The sequence below is a fragment of the Oenanthe melanoleuca genome, chromosome 26, assembly GCF_029582105.1.
Source record: "Oenanthe melanoleuca isolate GR-GAL-2019-014 chromosome 26, OMel1.0, whole genome shotgun sequence".
NCBI classification, from domain to species: Eukaryota; Metazoa; Chordata; class Aves; order Passeriformes; family Muscicapidae; genus Oenanthe; species Oenanthe melanoleuca.
The window spans coordinates 1262463-1281955 of NC_079359.1; the positions used below are offsets into that span (position 1 = coordinate 1262463).

At 48.2% G+C, this 19493-nt stretch overlaps 2 protein-coding genes across 3 annotated transcripts; one reads left to right on the forward strand and one right to left on the reverse strand.

Annotated features, from left to right (window-relative positions):
- Nucleotides 1–424: 424 nt before the first annotated feature.
- EIF2D (eukaryotic translation initiation factor 2D) lies at nucleotides 425–8082 on the reverse strand. 2 transcript variants are annotated; one of them, XM_056511142.1, is made up of 15 exons: nucleotides 7940–8082; nucleotides 6750–6940; nucleotides 6435–6518; nucleotides 4830–4920; nucleotides 4155–4262; nucleotides 3585–3859; nucleotides 3372–3489; nucleotides 2848–2893; nucleotides 2626–2729; nucleotides 2364–2522; nucleotides 2155–2244; nucleotides 1952–2047; nucleotides 1624–1744; nucleotides 781–955; nucleotides 425–695 (listed from the first exon to the last, which is right to left on the reverse strand). In XM_056511142.1, exons 1-15 carry the CDS (start codon nucleotides 7993–7995, stop codon nucleotides 625–627), a joined length of 1785 nt encoding a protein of 594 aa, XP_056367117.1. In that variant the 5' UTR covers nucleotides 7996–8082; the 3' UTR covers nucleotides 425–624. The 2 variants fall into 2 exon arrangements, with proteins under 2 accessions (XP_056367117.1, XP_056367118.1); XM_056511143.1 differs by lacking the exon at nucleotides 4155–4262 and having other exon boundaries at nucleotides 7940–8056.
- Nucleotides 8083–9660: 1578 nt separating this feature from the next.
- Nucleotides 9661–17437, forward strand: DYRK3 (dual specificity tyrosine phosphorylation regulated kinase 3). Its single transcript, XM_056511137.1, has 3 exons — nucleotides 9661–10499; nucleotides 11099–11214; nucleotides 14901–17437. Exons 1-3 carry the CDS (start codon nucleotides 10211–10213, stop codon nucleotides 16464–16466), a joined length of 1971 nt encoding a protein of 656 aa, XP_056367112.1. The 5' UTR covers nucleotides 9661–10210; the 3' UTR covers nucleotides 16467–17437.
- Nucleotides 17438–19493: the final 2056 nt, after the last annotated feature.

Here is a 19493-nt window from a genome sequence, read left to right on the forward strand (position 1 = left end):
AATTTAAATTTCCTAAAGAACACCCTGTAAGACCTGACTAAAGTGTTCCATTAATTTATTCCCTGGGGCTGACAGAATTGCTACCTGTGATAAATTACAGCTCATGTCATACATTAAAATGTATTTTTATATATAAACTACAGAAATCCCAATACAGTAATACAGTTCATTCTCAGTGCTCAAATGTCTGATTTCAATACCTGGAAATGTTTAAAAGGATAACATCTAAGCCAGAATGGGTTTTATTCAATGGCAGAACACACTGCACTGCCCCAAGATTGTGCTGGAATGTATTTTTCTCATATTTCTGTGGAGGTTTATTCCACATCCTTGATCAAAGATGCAAACCAAAAATGTTTACCCAAAACCCACTGCAGCATCCAGTGCTTCACTATCAATTTCCAAAAGAAAAACCACAAAAGGATAATGCCAAGGGGTTTATTCAGTTTTTTATTTTTATGAAAAATGAACACCTGGAGCACTATTATTATTTGGGCGAACTGCAGACCTTGAAAACATCCAGGTCTCATTCTGGAATGAGCAGGGCCTGCACATGATCCTTGGTTTGCTGGCAGCAAACATTCCCATCAATAAAGAGCAGAGCAATCCTTGCAGGTTTGTCTCCTACTTCCTGTGGCCAAGCTTTGGAGCTTTCTCCAGGCCCTGGATGTATTTCCGAGGTAGCTGATACTCTTCTGCAACACAACAACATGACTGCAGGTAAGGAAGAGTTAAACAAGAATGAAAATCTCAGTTTTGCTGCAACCAGAATCTTCTTACCAAGCAGCATCTTGGCCAGGTGATGGATTTGGTTGCCTTGGATCTGGACCTGGACTCTGTCCTTTGCTCCTGGTGCTGGGCTGATGGTGGCACTGGCTTGGACCTTCTGCTGGAGCGTGTTGGCCACACACTGGGGGTCCAGACCATACAGCTCCAGGTTCTTGATAATTGTCACCTGTGAGATCAATAATGATTGGAAACATCACTACTGAGAGTTTAATAAGGATTGCAAATGTTACTGAGGTTAATAATGATTGGAAACATCACTGCTGAAGGTTAATAATGATTGGAAACACCACAGATCAAGGTTTAAAAATTATAGGATGTATCACTGCTAAAGGATAAAAATTTTGTGGAAACATCATTGCTAAAGGGTTAATAATTATTGGAAACATCACTGCTGAAGGTTTAATAAGGATTGGAAATGTCACTGCTGAAAGTGTAATAATTACTGGAAACATCACTGCTCAAGGTTTAAAAATTACTGGATTTATCACTGGTAAGGATTAAATATGAGTGGAAACATCACTGTTAAAGGGTTAATAATTATTGGAAACATCACTGCTGAAGGATAATAAGGATTGGAAATGTCACTGCTGAGGGTCTAATAATGACTGGAAACATCACTGCTAAAGGGTTAATAATGATTGTAAACATAACTGTTGACAGTTTAACAAGGATTGCACATGTTAATAATGATTGGAAACATCACTGCTAAGACTTAAAAACTATTGGAAAGGTAAGGAAATGTCACTGCTGAGGGTTTAATGAGTATTGCCAAAACTGCCCTCAGGATCTGGGATCTCATTGCTCAACACCCCCCATTTAATTCTGTTTTTTCACCTTCTTGTTTGATGATCTCTGTGCTATGCTGATGTCAATGGGCTCGATGTTTCCTTTCCTCACCACAGGCTCTTGTCCAGAAAATGTCACCTGGTGAAAGGGCTGCAGTCGTTCAAGGCACCTGGAAATAAAATAATCTGTGTCACTCTGGGGAGGAATAGTGAGAACAAGCACCTGCTCAAAAGGCTGTTCCATTGAAGGGGTGAGATTTCATCTTGTTCCCATTTATCTCCAGGAAATTACAGCTCAGGCAGCTCTCACCACAGGGCTGGAGCTGCAGGCAATGAATCTGTGCAGTTCTGGGAAGGGATATTGAGAGAAGGATCACCTGCTCAAGAGTTCATCCCATTTCAGGTGTGAGATCTCATCCTGCTCTGATTTATCCAACAGGCAGTCACACAGAATGGCATTCACCTTTACAAAGCTACAAAACAAAAATACACAGAAGGAGCAAACCAGGTCACTTTTCTTCCCCTCTAATTTCAGCCTCTCCTGTGAAAGCAGGGGAGGGAAACTTCCACCTGTACTCACTTTTTGTTTGTTTCATCAACCAACTCGTTACTCTTCACATAGTTAATGATGATATTTCTCACCTCACTGCTTGAGAGGATGCTGCCTTTTCTGAAGACAAAGAGAATTTTTAACTCAAGTATTTGGGTGTTGGGTTCTAAGAGAGAAACAGCAACTGCAGATTTGTTGTTCTCTCTTCATTTTTTTTTTTTTTTTTTTTTTGTGCTTACCTGTGTCCAGATTCCTGAAAGAGTGGGATCATTTTTGTGGAGACCCCATAGAGTGGAATGATTTCAGGAGCATGGTACACTTGCTCTCTGTCTTCACTTTTGCTGTCTTGGGCAGCAGAGGCTGAGGAAAATCCTTCAGGCACTGCAAATGCTTTAATGCTGCCACAAGAATTGTTTGGTGAGTAAAAGGGAAGAGCAGCAGATTGCACTCCCCTCTTTCACAGACTCCCAGCTCTTTTAAAAACTCTGATATTCTACATACTCTGGGTGTTTCCAGTCCACCTCCACGATGCTCTCCACACCTTTGCTCAGCTCCTTCACTTGTAAGATCCTCTGGTGCTGCATGCATTGCAGGAATTTAGAGAACTGATGGAAGTAGAAATATGGAGTCAAGGATTTAAAACTCGTGTTTTAAACCTTTTTTCCTTGTTTCTTATTAAAACTAATTAAAACAAAACCACCAAAACCAACAGAAAAATCTCACCTTCTTATAGCTGGATTTCTTTATGTCCAGTTGTTTTCCAGCAGGGCTATAAATGGATTTTTTAAAAGTTCTTTAGTTGTAAGTCACCCTTCATTTTTTATTAAATCTTGCTACTTATGCTAGAAGTTTCTTAACAGTGGGAATACAAATCACACAGAGAAAGAATTACTCCAAAGCTGATAAACAGAATGTGATGAGTGAAATTAGTGCTGATGTTCTTGTGGGAAGGCAAGCAGCCACTGAGATGATTACACCATGGTGAAACCAATGTCAGCCAAGACAAGTTGGCTCCAAAGTGCAAATCCAGGTCTGGACAATCCTTACATCCAAGTTTAATGTAAGGATTTTTATATATTTAATATAGGGATTGTATTTGATCAAAGTATGTGATGGCAGAAGTGAGTTTAACTCACTGGATTTCATTTTTCACTCAAAGCCTTCTTCCTAAATATCCCACACAATCTCCATGTTTTAAAGACCAAATCCCAGCATGCATATCCCAATTCCATCTCCTTCCCACATACCAGCAGGAGACCATGTGGCTGCCTAGAAATGTGCTGGTGAGCAGAGGGAGATCTGACTTCTTTACTTTGCATTTTAAGGCATGGAAAAAGCACTGATTAAAAAGTGCATCCATTTGCTCTGCAGGAGAGAAAAGGACAGGTAGGCAGTGAGTTCTGTGGGCTTCAGCAAACCTAAGGTGCAAATGGCTTGGTTTCACTGGGATCCCAAAATACCTTGTGGGGTCCTGCTGTCCTCAGCCTCCTGCTGCTCCTCCATGCTGCCACCCTCAGCTCTGTTCTCAGGGAGCTCCTCCTTCCCCAGCTCTGCACAAGTGTCTCTGTCCTTCAGGCTCAAATCCCTGATGTCCAGGTGCTGCTGTGGCTCAGGGCAGCAGCTGCTGCCAGGCTCCTTCCCCTGCAGCTCCTCCTCATCTCCAGCACTCTCCTTTGCAGCACAATCTGTTTCCAAGGGAGCTAAGGTAGGAGGAGAAGATTTGTCACCATATTCCCTACAAAAGGAAGAAAAAGCAGAGCAGAGCTTTCCTTTTGCTGCTTTGAACCACAGGACAGTGAACAGATGTTACCCTGAATAAAGGCACTGGCACCTGCATGGGTCTTCTTCTGCAATCTCTGAACTGTAAAATTTACTTAATTTACATAAATTCTAAGTGCAGGTCCTATCTAAGCTGCAGCCAAATAATTCAGTAAGTTGGCCTGACAGATCAGTCCTAATGGGGCACAGATTTGGATTTCATGAACACAAGACCTGCTGCACATGTTCCCCAAGGCCTGGCAGGTACCCACCAGAGGTGATCCAGGTGAGTGTGCAGCACAGCAAAGCCCTTCCCTTTCATTCCAGCAGCCAGCATCTCCTCTGTGGACATGGTGGCAACTCCAACTGCCACAGGAGCTCTGGGAAAAGAAGGGGATGTTGGAGCAGGACAACACAAACATGCTGTCCTATTGTTAGACTGAATTTCTTTTACTATGTCCTTGTTCTTTATAAACAGGGTTTTTTCAAGCATCTACATATTTCCTGGTTATCCTTCTGGTATGTGAGGTTTTCCAAAGAATCCTGAGGATAAATGCAGCCTGGATGAAGTGAAGGCTGTGCAGTGACATTCTTGCTTTTAATAAATTACCAGAAGCACATGCACTGCCAGAAGAGACCAGCAGAGACAGAAAACCAATGGCTTCAGCACTCCCTCATTCAGAATTCCCACAGACACAAAGAAAATCGTGCAGAATACAATCTTTTGTTAAAAACATTGGTCCAAATGAACCAATTTACAAAACTTCCCACCTCAGCTCAAAGATATCCTAACCCAGAAAATTAAGATTTTTTTTCCTGCTGTATTTTCCACTGCTGAGGTTCCCAGTGCATCAAATGCACACCAACACTTCTGCTTTGATTTCCTCCAAACCTTTCACTTCATTTTTAGTTTCTGGACAGGTTCTGGGCTGGAGAATCCCCTGTACCTGTTTCCCAGCAGGGTGACAGCACAGAGCGTGCCCCGTTGCACGTGAGGGAGGCCAGAAGGTGGCACCACAACTCCTGGCAGCATCAGGTCTGCGGGAAGAATGAAGCGCATCCGTTTCTCAATGAAACGCTCAGGCACCGCCTCCTCCGCCCCCTCCCTCCCGTTACTCAGCAAAAACACGAGCTGAGCACACGCCAGGGACAGAGGGAGTCTCTACTTCTCCTCCTAAGGCAGCGCTTTTCCCCCGTGGAGTGCGGGATCCAATCCATAAGGGAGCTGGGCACATCCCAAAAGCTGCGGAGGGCTGAGCTGTTCCACGGCTTGGTTGAGCAGGTATCTCACTCACACTTTTCTTTTTTAATGTGGAGGCTGAAAAAGCCAAGATTCTTCCTCCTATTCACTGTCACAACTATTTTTATCAATAATAAATTGATTAATTTATTTTAGAATGCACTCTGCACTGCCACCAGAGCCCCACGTGGCTGGGGACAGAAATCCCATCAAGGCCTTAATGTGAGCATTAAATTATGTAAATAACCAAGGCAGCCAGCAGGTATTTGAATTCATGGAAGAGATATCCCAAAACTGCTGCTTTTAGGAACTGAATCTCCATGTGCAGCACTGGACAGCCTGTGCTTTCCCCTTCTGAGCAGTGGCTCTGCCTCTCCCCTGCCTTTGTGGCCATTGTCTCCTGGGCAGCTCCTTATCTTTGCATCCTGCACAGAGGTGCTCTGGTTGCCAGGGGTGATGAATGACCCGCAGGCCTCTTTCATCGATGTCCTTCCCCATTAGCAAGTCTTTTTCCCCAGAAACTGGGTCATTTCCAGTCAGCAGCAAGGCTGTGATGTCTATCACAGCTACACACCCAAGCACTTTATTTTCCCCAAAAGCAAACAAAGCAGGGAGACCTGAGTCCCACTTTACACCTGTGTCATGGGAAAAGACATCCCTTCCTAAGTGAGCACTGCCAGGTAGAGAGCAAGGCTGCAGCAGCTGCAATTTAATCTTTTTCTGCTTGAGCAGTTCAGCAATTTAAAGTTTATAATGAGCTGATTCTCCTGAGTCTGAGCTGCATCCAAAGCAGGTTCCAGAAAACAGACTCCTTTCCTGTTAGTCCTGATCCATAATGAGGTGGTAGAGCCACTAACCCAGGAATTCAGCTCCAACCTCACCTGCACAACCCACAGTTTGGCAGACAGTGATTGCACTGTAGCTTCCAAAATAAATTCCCTTTTTATCCACAGGATGAGCTTCTTCACCTGGGCACTGACAGGAAACAGGATGGCAGCAAAGGAATTTCAAAAGGGACAGAGCAATGGCATGGGCAGCTCTGTGTCCCAGTTCAGGGCTGCTCATCTCCCTGAGAATGGATTTCCAAATCTGAGCCTCCCACATGGAGCAGTCACTGCATTTAAACAGCTCCACCGACTTTCTTTCATTCACAAACTCTTTTCACAGCTGATTTATTTCCTTAGGACACCACCACAAGTTATTTCTGAGTCATTCCTTCTACTTGTTTCAGATACATTTTTGCCACTGTGAAGAAAACACCTAAAAAGCCCCGAAGGCAACTCCTTTTTGCAAAGGGACAAAGTTCTCTTACCTGCTCCTCCTGCAAGTTTCTGTAGCACTGGGGGCCATGTTGCAAAGGCAGGGAGAAGGTCTGGGTACACCCACAGAGTGTACACTGTCACAAAACAGAAGTAAAGTTTAAAAAGCATCATTAAGAACATTTCTAGCTGTTGTTTTCTTTTCATCTTTAAGACAAAACTCTCCTTGGATAATCACAGATTAAACTTAACTGGATAATAAAACACTTAACTGGATAATAAAGGAATATAAAATCAAAACAGCACCACAATAATTAACTGGGAAGGTAAGCAAAAGAGGGAGGATTACTCCAGCCCCTTACCCCTACCTGTTGGATACAGAACTTTCTCAACTTCAAACAGTACTGGGTTCCTGTGGTTCATGTAAACAGTGATGGCCTCCCCTTTGTGAGAGTGGATTTTGATGACATTGAGCTCCTCCTTGTTTGGAACCAACTCAGCCAGTTGTTCAGTGCTCAGGGTGGGAAAGGCTGCTGCCACCTCGCTTCGTAGCTTCCTCCTGCAATGATAAAACCCCAAATGTTACAAAGCTGTCTGGGCCTTCCCTCAAACTAATTCCCACATCTGCTGGTACTGGTTTGTTGGCTGTTCCTGAAATTCCCACCTTTTCACAGGAGACAATCTGAGGCATCTGTGCCTGGGTTTACAAATGATGCAAGAACACCAGGAAAAGGCTGAATATACTTGCCCTGCTCCTATCTTCCTTAAACATCTGCTTTCAGCTCTGTTTGCTGCCTGTGCCTCTGTTCTGTGCTGTGATTTCAACCTGGCTCTGTCCAGCCTGTGACCCCCAGCTGGAGCAGGGGACAGCCAGATCTCCCTGTCCCCCAGTTTTAATTGAAGTTGAAGCCCCAGTGACCAGCACAAGGGGGCTGTGGTCATTCACAGCAGTGTCCAGTGAACCTGAACAATCAGGTCAGCCCAGCATCACTGCTCAGGCACATACAGAATTAGAGAATTACAGATGGTTCGGGTTCAAAAGGACTTTAAATCTGATCCACCCCAGCCCTGCCATGGCAGGGACACCTTCCACTGTCCCAGGTGGCTCCAAGCCCTGCCCAGCCTGGCCTTGGGCACTGCCAGGGATGGAGCACCACAGCTGCTCTGGGCACCTGTGCCAGCGCCTCCCCACCCTCACAGGGAACAATTTCTTCCTAATATCCGATATAAACCTACCCTCCTCTACCCTAGTCCTGTCACTCCATGTCCTTATCCAAAACCCCTCTTAGCTCACTTACAGCCCCGTTAGGCACTGAACGCTGCTATAAATAAACACATGAGGCTCATCCAGGCCTCGGCATAGCATTTTAATTAAACCTGGATTAATTACGGCAGCATCTCCAGCGAAACGCACATTCCGTGCTCAGGCCGGGAGTGTATTAGGAGGGGGTGAAAGCAGCTGCTGGGGGGGCATCGCCGCCCGCGGCCGCGTCCCCCGGCCCGGCGCGGATCCCTGCGGGCCCCGGCGCGGATCCCTGCGGGCCCCGGCGGCACTCACCGGTCCGAGCCCTTGATGTTGGTGTTGGCCCTGACGCGGAACGCCCTGGCGAACATGGCGGGCCCGCGCCTTCCCCTCAGCCCGCGGCGGCCGCCATGGCGCCGTCCGCGCCCATAATCCGTCCGGCTGGAAACGGCGCCCGGCCGCGCCGAGCCCCCGCGACCCCCGGCCCGCCGCCCTCAGGGCTCCCGGTACCCCTCGACTCCGTAGGGGACCTCCGGCCAGGATCCCTAAAGGGGTCTCGATCCCCCTCGCTCGAGTTGGGGACCCCCAGCTCGGATCCCTGAGGGGATCCCGGTGCCCCCGCCCAGGCTCCCTGAGGGGATCTCGATCCCCCTCGCCCGCGCTGGGGACCCCCAGCTCGGATCCTTGAGGGGATCCCGGTGCCCCCCGCCCAGGCTCCCTAAAGGGGTCTCGATCCCCCCGCCCCAGCTCCTTGAGGGGTTCCTGTTCTCCCCACCCGGGTCTGGGGTCCCCCCACGGCGCCCTCCCCGGGCTCCTCCACACGAAGGGTTCTCAGAAATGTGGCGTTTCTTTTGTGATTAAACTTCTGGGTTTTCTGGCTGACGTGCCCTGGCAGCTGGGCATTCTTGCTGTGATTTATCCATTTGTTTGAGTGTGCCTGATCGATTTCTAGCTGGAGGTTGAGGAGTGTGGAATGGGTAGGAGTGCTACAGGAGTATTGTAGTAATTGCAGCCTTCCCAGGATCGCAGAGTTACTGAGATTGGAAAATCCCTTCAGAATCATCGAGTCCAATCTGTGCCCGATGCCCACCTTGTCCCCAGCTCAGAGAGCACTGAATGCCACGTCCACCCTTCCTCGGACTCCTCCAGGGATGGGCACTCCAAACCTCCCTGGGCACTTCCAAGGCTTGACCACCCTTCCCATGGAGAAATTCCTGCTGGTGCCCAGTCCGAGCCTCCCCCAGCACAGTTCCCTCTGCTCCTGTCCCTGTTCCCTGGGACAAGATCCCAAATTCCCCTCGGCTGCCCCCTCCTGTAAAGGATTTCTGCTGAGCCAGAAAGTCACAAGCACCACTTGATTTTTACTTTTTTATTAATTTCGTGATGGGAATAAATACACCTCCTACATCCCTCATGCTCCGAAAAGCCACCGATGCCTCCAAGCTGTGTAACTCCCCCTGAGCCAGATGAAATCCGTGACTGCTCGTGGAGAGCTGAACGTTGCCCTGGACGTTTTACTCCAAATCAATTCCTGCAGAGGGGCTGGCAGGGTCGGGCAGCCTGTGCTGTCCCACATGCAGCACTCGCGTTTTGCCTCCATCCACCTCTCCACAAGCACAGAGCTTGTTACTACAGAGCGTTCCGTCCACACCTCGGTGCGAGGAGCCGCTTCTCCTCCAGGCCGGGCGCTCCGCGGTGTGCGGAGCCCCGCGGGGCGGCTTTGGCTGAGGGGAGCAGCGGGGCGAGCGCCGGAGCTCCGCATCCCCGGGTGCAATCCCGACCCACGGGGCGAGTTTGCCTGAGGGGAGCAGCGGGGCAATCCCTCCCCACAGGGCGAGTTAGACTGAGGGAAGCACCGCACCGAGCACGGAGCTCCATAACCCCCGATGTGATCCCGACCCACGGGGCGAGTTTGGCTGAGGGGAGCAGCGGGGCGATCTCTCCCCACAGGACGAGTCTGCCTGAGGGGATCCCCGCAGCGAGCGCCGCAGCCCCGGGGACGATCCCGTCTCACAGGGAGCGTTTGGCTGAGGGGAGCAGCGGGGCGATCCCTCCCCACAGGACAAGTGTGCCTGAGGGGACCCCCCCACCGAGCTCCGCAGCCCCGGGGGCGATCCCGATCTGTGGGTTCGGTTTGGCTGAGGGGAGCAGCGGGGCGATCCCTCCCCACAGGACAAGTTTGCCTGAGGGGACCCCCACACCGGGCTCCGCAGCCCCGGGGGCGATCCCGATCTGTGGGTTCGGTTTGGCTGAGGGGAGCAGCGGGGCGATCCCTCCCCACAGGACAAGTTTGCCTGAGGGGACCCCCACACCGAGCTCCGCAGCCCCGCAGTCCCGGGGGCGATCCCGACCCGTGGGTTCGGTTTGGCTGAGGGGAGCAGCGGGGCGATCCCTCCCCACAGGACGAGTCTGCCTGAGAGAAGCCCCGCAGCCCCGGGGGCGATCCCGTCTCACAGGGAGCGTTTGGCTGAGGGGAGCAGCGGGGCGATCCTCCCCCACAGAACGAGCTTGCCTGAGGGAAACCCCGCACCGAGCCCCGCAGCCCCGCGGGCGACCCCGACCCGTGGGTTCGGTTTGGTTGTGGGAATGCCCGCAGCGAGCCCCGCAGCCCCGCGGGCGATCCCGACCCGTGGGTTCGGTTTGGTTGTGGGAATCCCCGCAGCGAGCCCCGCAGCCCCGCGGCCCAGCCCGCCCCGGCAGCGCTGCGCAGGCGCGGGCGGGCGGCGGGCGGGGGCCGTTCCCGGGGCAACGGCCGGGCCGGGCCGGGGCCGAGCGGCCGCGCTGGGCAGCGGCACCCGCCGGGCATGGGGCCCGCGCCGGGGCCCCCCCGACACCATGCTGCTCGGCAGGAAGCCGGACGGGCCCCTCGCAGCGGGTGAGGAGGACGAGGAGGTGGTCGGGGGTCCCGCGGGGCTGGGGGGGAAACGGGAGGATGCGGTTTGGGTCGGAGCCCCCCGCGTGGTCCCAGCCGTCTGTCGGGTATGTCGCGATAGGCGTCGCGATTTTAAGTTCTTGAGCAGCCGGCTGCGAGAGACGCCGCCTTTATTTTTTTTGCTTCCCCACGTTTTTGCAGCTGTAATTCCCACATCTCGTTTTTAAGGGATAACCTGCTTTCAAGGATAGTGCTATCAAGTGTTTAAGTGTATGCTCGTTTTCTGCTCGTTTGGGATTATCCCGATTAAGGGGAAGCGGGGAGAATGGTGGTTCGCGTTTCTTAGGGATGTATTTTTTTGCAGTGCAGAAGTTGATTAACAAAAGAGAACCTCTAAATGAAAAGTATCTCAAATTAAGATTTCCCAAAAGCATCGCGCTCTTGGTGGTATGAAAATATAATTCAATTCCAAAGATCATTTAATGAATGAAGGAGAATCAATGATTTTACAGACTAAAATGTGCAAAAGGGAGACGCATTTCAGCCTTTGGCTCCATCAGTGTGAGTTGTGAATAACTGGTTTGTGTGTGGGACCTTTCCAGCCAGGATTGGAGATGGATTGTACGACTCCTATATGAGGATAGATGACTGTAGATACCCAGAGCCTACAAATGAAGAACGGAGCCCTTCAGGACTTCCTTCCCTTTCAAGACCTCATGTGAGTATTTTTAAATTAATCTGTGTCTTCACATTGTGCTCTGTGGGGGTGAGAACTACCCTGGGATCTGCCACCTCCCTACAGAGAATGAATTCTAAAAGTGGGATTTTGCAGCTTTTTAGTGGCTTCTTCACATTATTGTTTCTCCTGAGCATAAAAATGATGTGCTGTGCTCACTGCAGAACTTGCTGGCAACCTCAGGAATCCCTTCTTACTGCCCTCAGCTCGAGTTTTAATTAAAAAAAACCTACTTTCCAAAGGGTTGAAGCATTCTACCGTGTCACCTTGTGCTCTGATAAGTAAATCCACACATGCTTTGCTCTGCCTCCTCTCCTGCACGTTTCCATTTTAGTTTCCCTCGTGAAAATTCCAACGGGTGAGTCCGTAGGAGCAGCAGAAGGAGCAGTGTGAGTCTGTGTGGCTGCCAAACATCTCACAAAAGTATCTTTCTGCTCTGAAAACTTGGGCATTATCTGGCACTTCTTTTGCTACTGAAGTGCTCCTTATGAACTGAAGGTGTTCCAGGTTTTTTTCATCAGAGCTCTGTTCCCTCTTCAGATGTGGAGTTGGGAGATTTTTTTTTTCCCCCTTTAATTGGTTCAGTAGTGCTCATGTTCAGATTTATTTTGTAGACTGATCTGTCCTTCAGATGGGTTTTAAATGTGTTCTGGCTCTTGTTGAGTTCTGGCAGAAGGGAAGGAGTTTAAGCCTAAAAAAAATCTCTCACTCTCTGAAAAGTGAAAATAGACCTTGCCCTGAGTAGGATGCATTTGAAAATCACCACCTTGTGGGATTTTGTTGTAACAAATTCAGTCTATGCAAAATCAGAGGCATGAGTGTGATTTTTTTTTTCCTTTTTGCAAATGTTGAGGTGAAGCAGAAGGAATTTGGAGTTTTGTTGGGCAGTAGGGTTTGAAGAGTACTGGGTTGGGGATTTTTGTTTGCAGGGCTGTGGAATCATTTCAGCTGCAGTGTTTTAAGCTGTAGTGTGACTTCATTTGTTCATAACTGAATACGAGTCAGTAGAGTGGAACTGTCCAGTGAAATACAAATATAAACCCATGAATACTTTGTTTGACTTGTCTTCATCTGTGTTTTTTCCCCTGAAGCCTGTTAACTTTTTAGGGCAAGATTAAGGATTTATAGCATGTCCAGTTTACATGGTGATGTATCAATAAAGTCCAACCTCAGTGGTATCAAACAAGCAGGAGCTGAGGCTGAAAATGATGCTGTTTTAATGGAAAATACCTGGATTTTTAGTTTTCTTCTTGCAAGATGTTTTATTATGATGTAATGTTACATGAGAATTGAGGCGTCCTGGTGACTGCAGCTGCTCATTCCTTCATCTGAGCCTGCAAGGGAACACACAGTCTCTCTGCTTTGAGAATTCATTGTCTGGTTAATTCAGTGTTCACAACATCCCTACAAACCACTTTGTGTAGGAATTGTCATAACTGTTCCCTTGTCAATAAAATGAAGTTTTGTCAGGGAGAGTTTTCAACAGGGTGCCACTGGTGTTGTCAGCCTCATTTCTTGCCTGCACTTCAGCAATAAAACCAGAGACCTGTGGAGCCTGGGGTTTGTAAAAGAGAGCTGTTGATAGAAAGCTGGTGTTACCCAGGAGTCATCTGACTTTGAGTGCAGCTCTTCTGAGTCCAGGGGAAGATGGAGCTATATTTGTGTCTCTCCATCATGTGGCAACTGATTTTGGGAGTCCTCTAAGAATGAAAATTGAGACCTTACTACCGTTGAGTCAGGTTTGAAATCCAAAGCCATAATTCCTTCATTAAGAAATCGTTCCAGGATAAATGGAATCACGAATTCCTGGTTTATTTAGGGATTCAAAGGGACAAAATGTTTGCTATGAACAGAGCAATGAGCAGAGCTGCTACTGCTCTTGGCTAGGGAATATTTAAACAAGTGTGACCCTAGTTCTGTGTTTATATCTTCTGTTCATTTGTAAACTTTCTGTTTGGGTCTGCTGGGCTGAAGAGTCTTTGAGCCAGCTCTGAAAAAATGTCATTCTTATCTCAGAGGTTCAGCCAGGCTCCAAGAAGAAGGTGTTTATTCTGAGTTACCAGGGCTGGGCTCTGGTGTTTTTATTTCTGACTGGCAAGGCGTGGCCCTCCCAGCACACTGCATTTTGGGGTTGATAGGAGGAGTGGAGCTTGCTAGGATCTCTCCACGTTGATAAGGACTGAATTCTGCAGGGAAATGCCCATATTTTGGGACTGTGAGCAAGAATTAACATTTCAGGGCAGCACCAACAAACAGAGTCTTTTATGAGCTGTGTGCAGTTGGCTTTGGCGAGAACATTCACTTCCCTTATTTGCTGACCCTGCTGAGATGTTGGACTGGATGTAACTAAAAAGGAATTTGGTTTTATTGCTCTGGGGCTGCAGGTTTATTTATATTTTTTTGTTTGATTCCTGTGTAGTTATTTTGGTTTTCAGGGATTCGGTTTGGCATGTGTCTGAGATCTTTATTTTTAGATTAAAGGACAAAATGGAAAACAGATGTTGCTGCCTCAGTCAGGGCAGTTTTGCCTGGGATGGGACAACACCTCTGTGCTGCCTCTGAGCAAGGAGGAAAGGGAATAACTGCTGTGCTAGCGGGGACCTGACCTCCAGGGTGTTCAGCATTGACTAAATAGTAAAATTGACAAGCCTGGAAAATTTCACAGTGTTTTTCTCACCCTGTATGGTTTGTTTAAGATGTAAATATTTTAGCACATGGTGGGGAGGGGGAGTGTTTGCAGACTGCTCTCAGCCGAGTTGGAGTGGGAGTTGTTCCTGGTTATTCAAGTCCATGTTGAGTTGTGCTGTTCTCTCTTCCCTCTATGACAGTGACAGGACCCAAGAGAGTGGCTGGAGCTGTGTCAGGGAGGTTTAGGCTGGATAAAAGTTCTTCCCCCAGAGGGTGGTGGGGCACAGAACAGGCTGCCCAGGCCGTGGGCATGACCCCAAGGCTGCCAGAGCTCCAGAACAACACTCTCAGGGGCTGGGAGGGATTTTGGGGTGTCCTGTGCAGGGCCAGCAGTTGAACTTGATGATCTTTGTAGGTCCCTTCCAGCTCAGGATCTTCTATAATTCCACCATGATTTCAAAGGCAGGTGTGGATATGATGCTGTTTTCCCCTTGAAATTAAATCCCCACAATTAATTTTCTTAAAAGGATGGTTTACCTTGCCTTGCCCTGTCCTCCTCCTGCTCCTGCTGCAGCTGCCCCACACCAGCCATATGTCACCTGCTGCTGGTGCTTTGTCTTCCTTTGGCAGCCTGGCTGTGCAATCTTCTCTGCACATCCACGTTCCATTCCCTGCTCCAGACAGGTGCAAGTTGCATCTGTTGATGGTTGTGCTGCTGCACCCACGTTTGAAGCTAAACATAGCTGTTCCCTGGCCCTTTGCAGACTGCAGATAGGTATTTTGTGCTTGTTGGAGTCTTTGGCTGGCTAGGGTTTCCCTTTCTGGATTTGAAAGTGCTGTTTCTGGGAGTAGCTTTCTCATTGTGTACCCTTCTATAACTATGCTTGTAACCTAATTTAATCCAGCATTTTATATTTGTTCCTAAGAAATACCAAATGTTCCTAATAAATGCTCGTCCGTGTTACCGATTTTCTGTTGGTAGTGATTTTATTTTTAACCTGTGCTTTAAAAGATAAACTACACTTCTTTTTCCCTTGTAGGTTTCTATCAACAAACTCATGATGAAGGATCACTGTCTGACTGGAAATCAGGTCAAAGTGGAGCAGTTATTTGAGGACTCTGGCAACAGAAGGAGCAGTGCTCTTCAGTCTGCAGGCCTCACTCCAGAAAGATCTCTCCCTTCGCTGACGAAAGAGAAAACCCTAGAGAGCCTGGCTGCTAGGGGCAGTGCAAGCTCCTTGAAATCACATAAAGCCATCTCCCAAGCTCCAGAGGAAGCTGTCAGACAGTTCAAACATCAGCTATCAGCTTATGAGCAGCAGGAAATCTTTAGTTTCTCTGAGATTTACTTTGTGGGGCCGTCTGCCAAAAAGAGGCAGGGGGTGATCGGCGGCCCCAACAACAGCGGCTACGACGACGACCAAGGCAGCTACATCCACGTGCCCCACGACCACCTGGCTTACAGGTATGAGGTGCTCAAAATCATTGGCAAGGGCAGTTTTGGACAAGTTGCTAAAGTCTATGATCACAAACTCCACCAGCACCTGGCCTTAAAGATGGTTCGCAATGAGAAGAGGTTCCATCGGCAAGCTGCCGAGGAGATCAGGATCCTGGAGCACCTGAAGAAGCAGGATAAAACAGGCAGCATGAATGTGATCCACATGCTGGAGAGCTTCACCTTTAGGAACCACATCTGCATGACCTTTGAGCTCTTGAGCATGAACCTGTATGAGCTGATTAAAAGGAATAAGTTTCAGGGCTTCAGCCTCCAGCTGGTTCGGAAGTTCGCTCACTCCATCCTGCAGTGTTTGGATGCCCTTTACAGAAACAAAATAATCCACTGTGACTTGAAGCCAGAAAATATCCTCCTAAAACAGCAAGGGAGGAGTGGAATCAAGGTTATAGATTTTGGGTCCAGCTGTTTTGAGCACCAAAGAGTCTACACATACATCCAGTCCCGGTTTTATCGGGCGCCAGAGGTGATCCTGGGCAGCCGCTATGGGATGCCCATAGACATGTGGAGTTTTGGCTGTATCCTGGTGGAGCTTTTGACTGGCTACCCTCTTTTCCCTGGAGAGGACGAGGCAGACCAGCTGGCCTGTATCATGGAACTGCTTGGCATGCCACCTCAGAAGCTTTTGGATCAATCCAAGCGAGCCAAGAACTTCATCAACTCCAAGGGGCAGCCGCGGTACTGCACGGTGCTGACGCAGCCCGACGGGAAGGTGACGCTGAGCGGGAGCCGCACGCGCCGGGGCAAGCTGCGGGGGGCCCCGGGCAACAAGGACTGGCTGACAGCTCTCAAGGGCTGTGACGACCCCCTGTTCACTGGCTTCCTGAAGGAGTGCCTCAGCTGGGACCCCTCTGCACGCATGATCCCCAGCCAGGCCCTGCGGCACCCCTGGATCTGCAAGCGGCTGCCCAAAGCGGGCGGCCTGGAGAAAAGCTCTGGCAGGCGCATCTCGGGCTATTCGGGCTCCTTCCAAGGAATTGCCAACAAGCTGCCTCCTGTGGCTGCAGTCCCCAGCAAGCTGAGGGCCAGTCTGGCTGCTGAGCCCAGTGGCAGCATCCCTCTGTGTACTGTGCTCCCCAAACTGGTCAGCTAGTGGGGAGGGCTGGGCTCCCAGGAGACACCGTGTGTGTTAACTGTCTGTTCGTGCTGAGGGAGGAAATCAAATGCAGAGGGTTGGGTTTACTTTTTGTTAGGGGCTCAGTCTGGAATATTGGATGATCAGTCCAAAATGTGCACATGAAAGGGCTGATTTTACTCAGTTGCTTCACTCACACCTGGTGCATATCCCACTGCTGAGGGTTCAGCTCAGCTGGGGAATACAGGGACAGTTTGGCTGATGAGCTGTTTAAAAATGCTGGTTTAGAAATCAAACCATTTCTTATCATGGCTCAACAGGTTCTTTTATTTAAGGCAGGAAAGGAACTTGATTTAAACTCCTGTGTTTTTAGTTATCTCCAGCCAAACTCTTTCTTTTCTGGGGGAAAGTTTTTAAATCTCTTGTCAAAAGCACAAATGCATTAATGTAATGCATTAGGAACTTACTTGCAAATTGCTTAAGTTTGAAGAATTTTATTTCTCTGCATTGCTTTTCCCTTATCTATCCTGGGATTTTAAAAAATGTGATGGGATATAGACACCAAAGGAATTTGTTGTTGGAAGAGAAAATACTCAGATGATAAAATTTCAAAGCAGCATAGAAATGCCATGAAACACAGGATCTATCTAAATAAAATTACTATTTTCTGTAATATTTGCTATTTCCCCTAAAAATCTATGGAAAGTTTGTAGGGGAATTTGGGATCAGGCCTGGTCCATCACAAGTGTGAGCCAATTTGTTCAGGTAATGATTGAATTATCTGTTTCTTTGGAGCTCAGATTTCCATCATCAGTTCTGCCAGATGTGTGTCTTTGTTTTTCCTGTGTTTCTAAAACAAAAATGTTGAACTTCAAGAGCTGGTTTATATCCATGTTTGAGATTCTGGTAATTGCAAAAAATTATCTCTTTGTGTAGAGTGAATTCCATTGAATTACATGAAGCTCTTTTAATAAAAATGCAAACTGCCACCCCTGTCAGACAAGTAGAACTTTTTCAGGCCCAGGGCTGTGACTGGAAAAAGAGGGTGGGGAGGGAAACACACATTAATAATGGGGAGTGTGCTCTGAAATCTCAACAAAATCTCTGGAAACAACCAGGGAAGACTGATAAGGTGCAAGACCTGGTGGATCCAGATGGAAATATTTAATGGGAAGAGCTGCTTTGTGTCTAATTGCCTCCCTTCAGGCCTTTGGGTGCCTACATTTTCTCCTTCTTGAACTCCATGAGCTTGTATTTCCTCTTCCTTTATCTTCCCAGAACATGCCAGGGTGGTGTGACCTGTCACAAACACAGCACAGCTTGTTGGGGTTGTTGCTTCTTGCAGCCTCATGGCCTCAGTCCATCTCCAGAACCATCTGATCCCTTGCCAGGTGCCTGAACAGGACTTCAAATGCAATTTGGAGCTTTTCTGAGCAGAAGGTTTTAAATGTGATGACTTTCTCTGCAGCAGGTTTTGAATGCTAAGGGAAGGAGGCTGTCAGTATGCAAAGAAAGGAATCACCAGGGTGATTTTAAAGTTCAGGTGAGCAAATGTTCAGTAGGAGACCCTTCCCCTGAGGAGATGGGGCTGCTCTGGCCCCTCTGGGTCATTTCAGCTCTGGCTGGAGGCTGCAGAAAACCTCCAAAAGACTCAGCCAGAGCTCCAAAGGACTTGGAACTGAGGTTCTCGTGTGTGGAGCTTTTCTGAGTTGTTTTGTTTCACAAGTGTCAATTGAATGAGCTTAGAAATGATATTAAAATAACAGTCTGGCTCTTATCCGTGCAGCAAGCAGCATGGATGGGCTGTCATGGGTCACTTACCACCACACATGGCTGGCATTTTTTGTTTTGCTTGGCTGAGTGAAGTTTTATTTGAATGAAGATTCAGGGAAGTGGATTCTGGCAGGAGATGCCATTGATTTTAGTGGAATCTCTGATAGATCTGGCATGTTTTCAGAAGCCAGAAATCTGCCTTTTCTGCTCTTTACATTGTTTTTTAACAAAATACACCAGGTGAGAAAGGGGAAAAAGCTTTTGGGAGCAATGGCTTGGTAGGAAAGATGCATGGAAAAGGATTTTATAGAGAAGAGAAGGTGATGGTGGTGCTGGCAGAAGGAGCAGGGCTGGGAGCTGCACAAACAGGCTCAGGAACACACAGCAGGCTCCTGCTCCAAAACCATTTTGTCTATAAAAAGTGTAGAATAATAATGATAATTCTGTGACTTGTGGGAAGAAGTGACTGGGAGGGAACTCCTGTGGCAACCTCTGGTGCACACTCAGAAATTTTGCTTAGGGCTGGGGCTGTGAAGCTGCAGATCAAGCAATTAACTCCAAAACTGGCTTTTCATCTAGAAAATGTGTTCAGCATGCCCTGACTGCACAAGGTGTTTGTTTAAGACTGGCTCTTATTTACTTGGTACTGCCATATTTGAAAATCAAATATGTAGTTAAGTGAATTGCTGATTTGGGTGAGAAGGAAAAGCAGCCTCAGCAGATATTTACTGGGCTGGAAACTTCTTCCTAAGCCAGGAAACACAGCTGAGAATATTGGGGTCTTGTTTCCAATCCCCAGTTTCTTCATAAAGCATTTTGCTTTTTGGTTTGATGCAGAATTCCCAAACTGGGAGAGCTTCCAGGTGAGCCAGTAAATATCCTCTGAGGAATTGTCCCTGCAAAGCCTGGACTTGCTGAGTTCCCAGTGAAGGAGCAGGGCCTGTGCAAGGCACACAGGGACCCTGGGCTGTCCTTTATCAGGGGCAGTCTCAGTGTCTGTGCTCACCAGATATGGCAAATCCTCCAAGTCACACTTGTTTTTGGGAAAGCCAAACCCTGGTGAGGCCTGAAATCACCAGAGACCATCCCATCATTGGCTGTGCTACTGCTGAGAATGCTGGAAGCAGCTTGAGATGAGAAATGTCTGAGTAGATCAAGAGCAGTTTTTATTTTTGTGGTGGCTTTGCTTTGTTGAGCTGCCAGCACTGGCACCTCAGTCATGTTCTCAGGAGTTACCACATGTAAATCACTGGTGTTTACAGCACATCAGAC

What these genes read in the sequence shown, in the direction of transcription:
- DYRK3 (XM_056511137.1), top strand. Translation starts at nt 10,211, where the DNA reads ATGCCCGCAGCGAGCCCCGCAGCCCCGCGGGCGATCCCGACCCGTGGG. An exon ending in GGACGGGCCCCTCGCAGCGG is followed by an intron (nt 10,500 to 11,098) that starts GTGAGGAGGACG and finishes GGACCTTTCCAG; the next exon opens with CCAGGATTGGAGATGGATTG. An exon ending in CTTCCCTTTCAAGACCTCAT is followed by an intron (nt 11,215 to 14,900) that starts GTGAGTATTTTT and finishes TTTCCCTTGTAG; the next exon opens with GTTTCTATCAACAAACTCAT.
- EIF2D (XM_056511142.1), bottom strand. Translation starts at nt 7,995, where the DNA reads ATGTTCGCCAGGGCGTTCCGCGTCAGGGCCAACACCAACATCAAGGGC. An exon ending in GGACAGCAGGACCCCACAAG is followed by an intron (nt 3,490 to 3,584) that starts GTATTTTGGGAT and finishes TCTCTCCTGCAG; the next exon opens with AGCAAATGGATGCACTTTTT. An exon ending in AGAAATCCAGCTATAAGAAG is followed by an intron (nt 2,730 to 2,847) that starts GTGAGATTTTTC and finishes TACTTCCATCAG; the next exon opens with TTCTCTAAATTCCTGCAATG.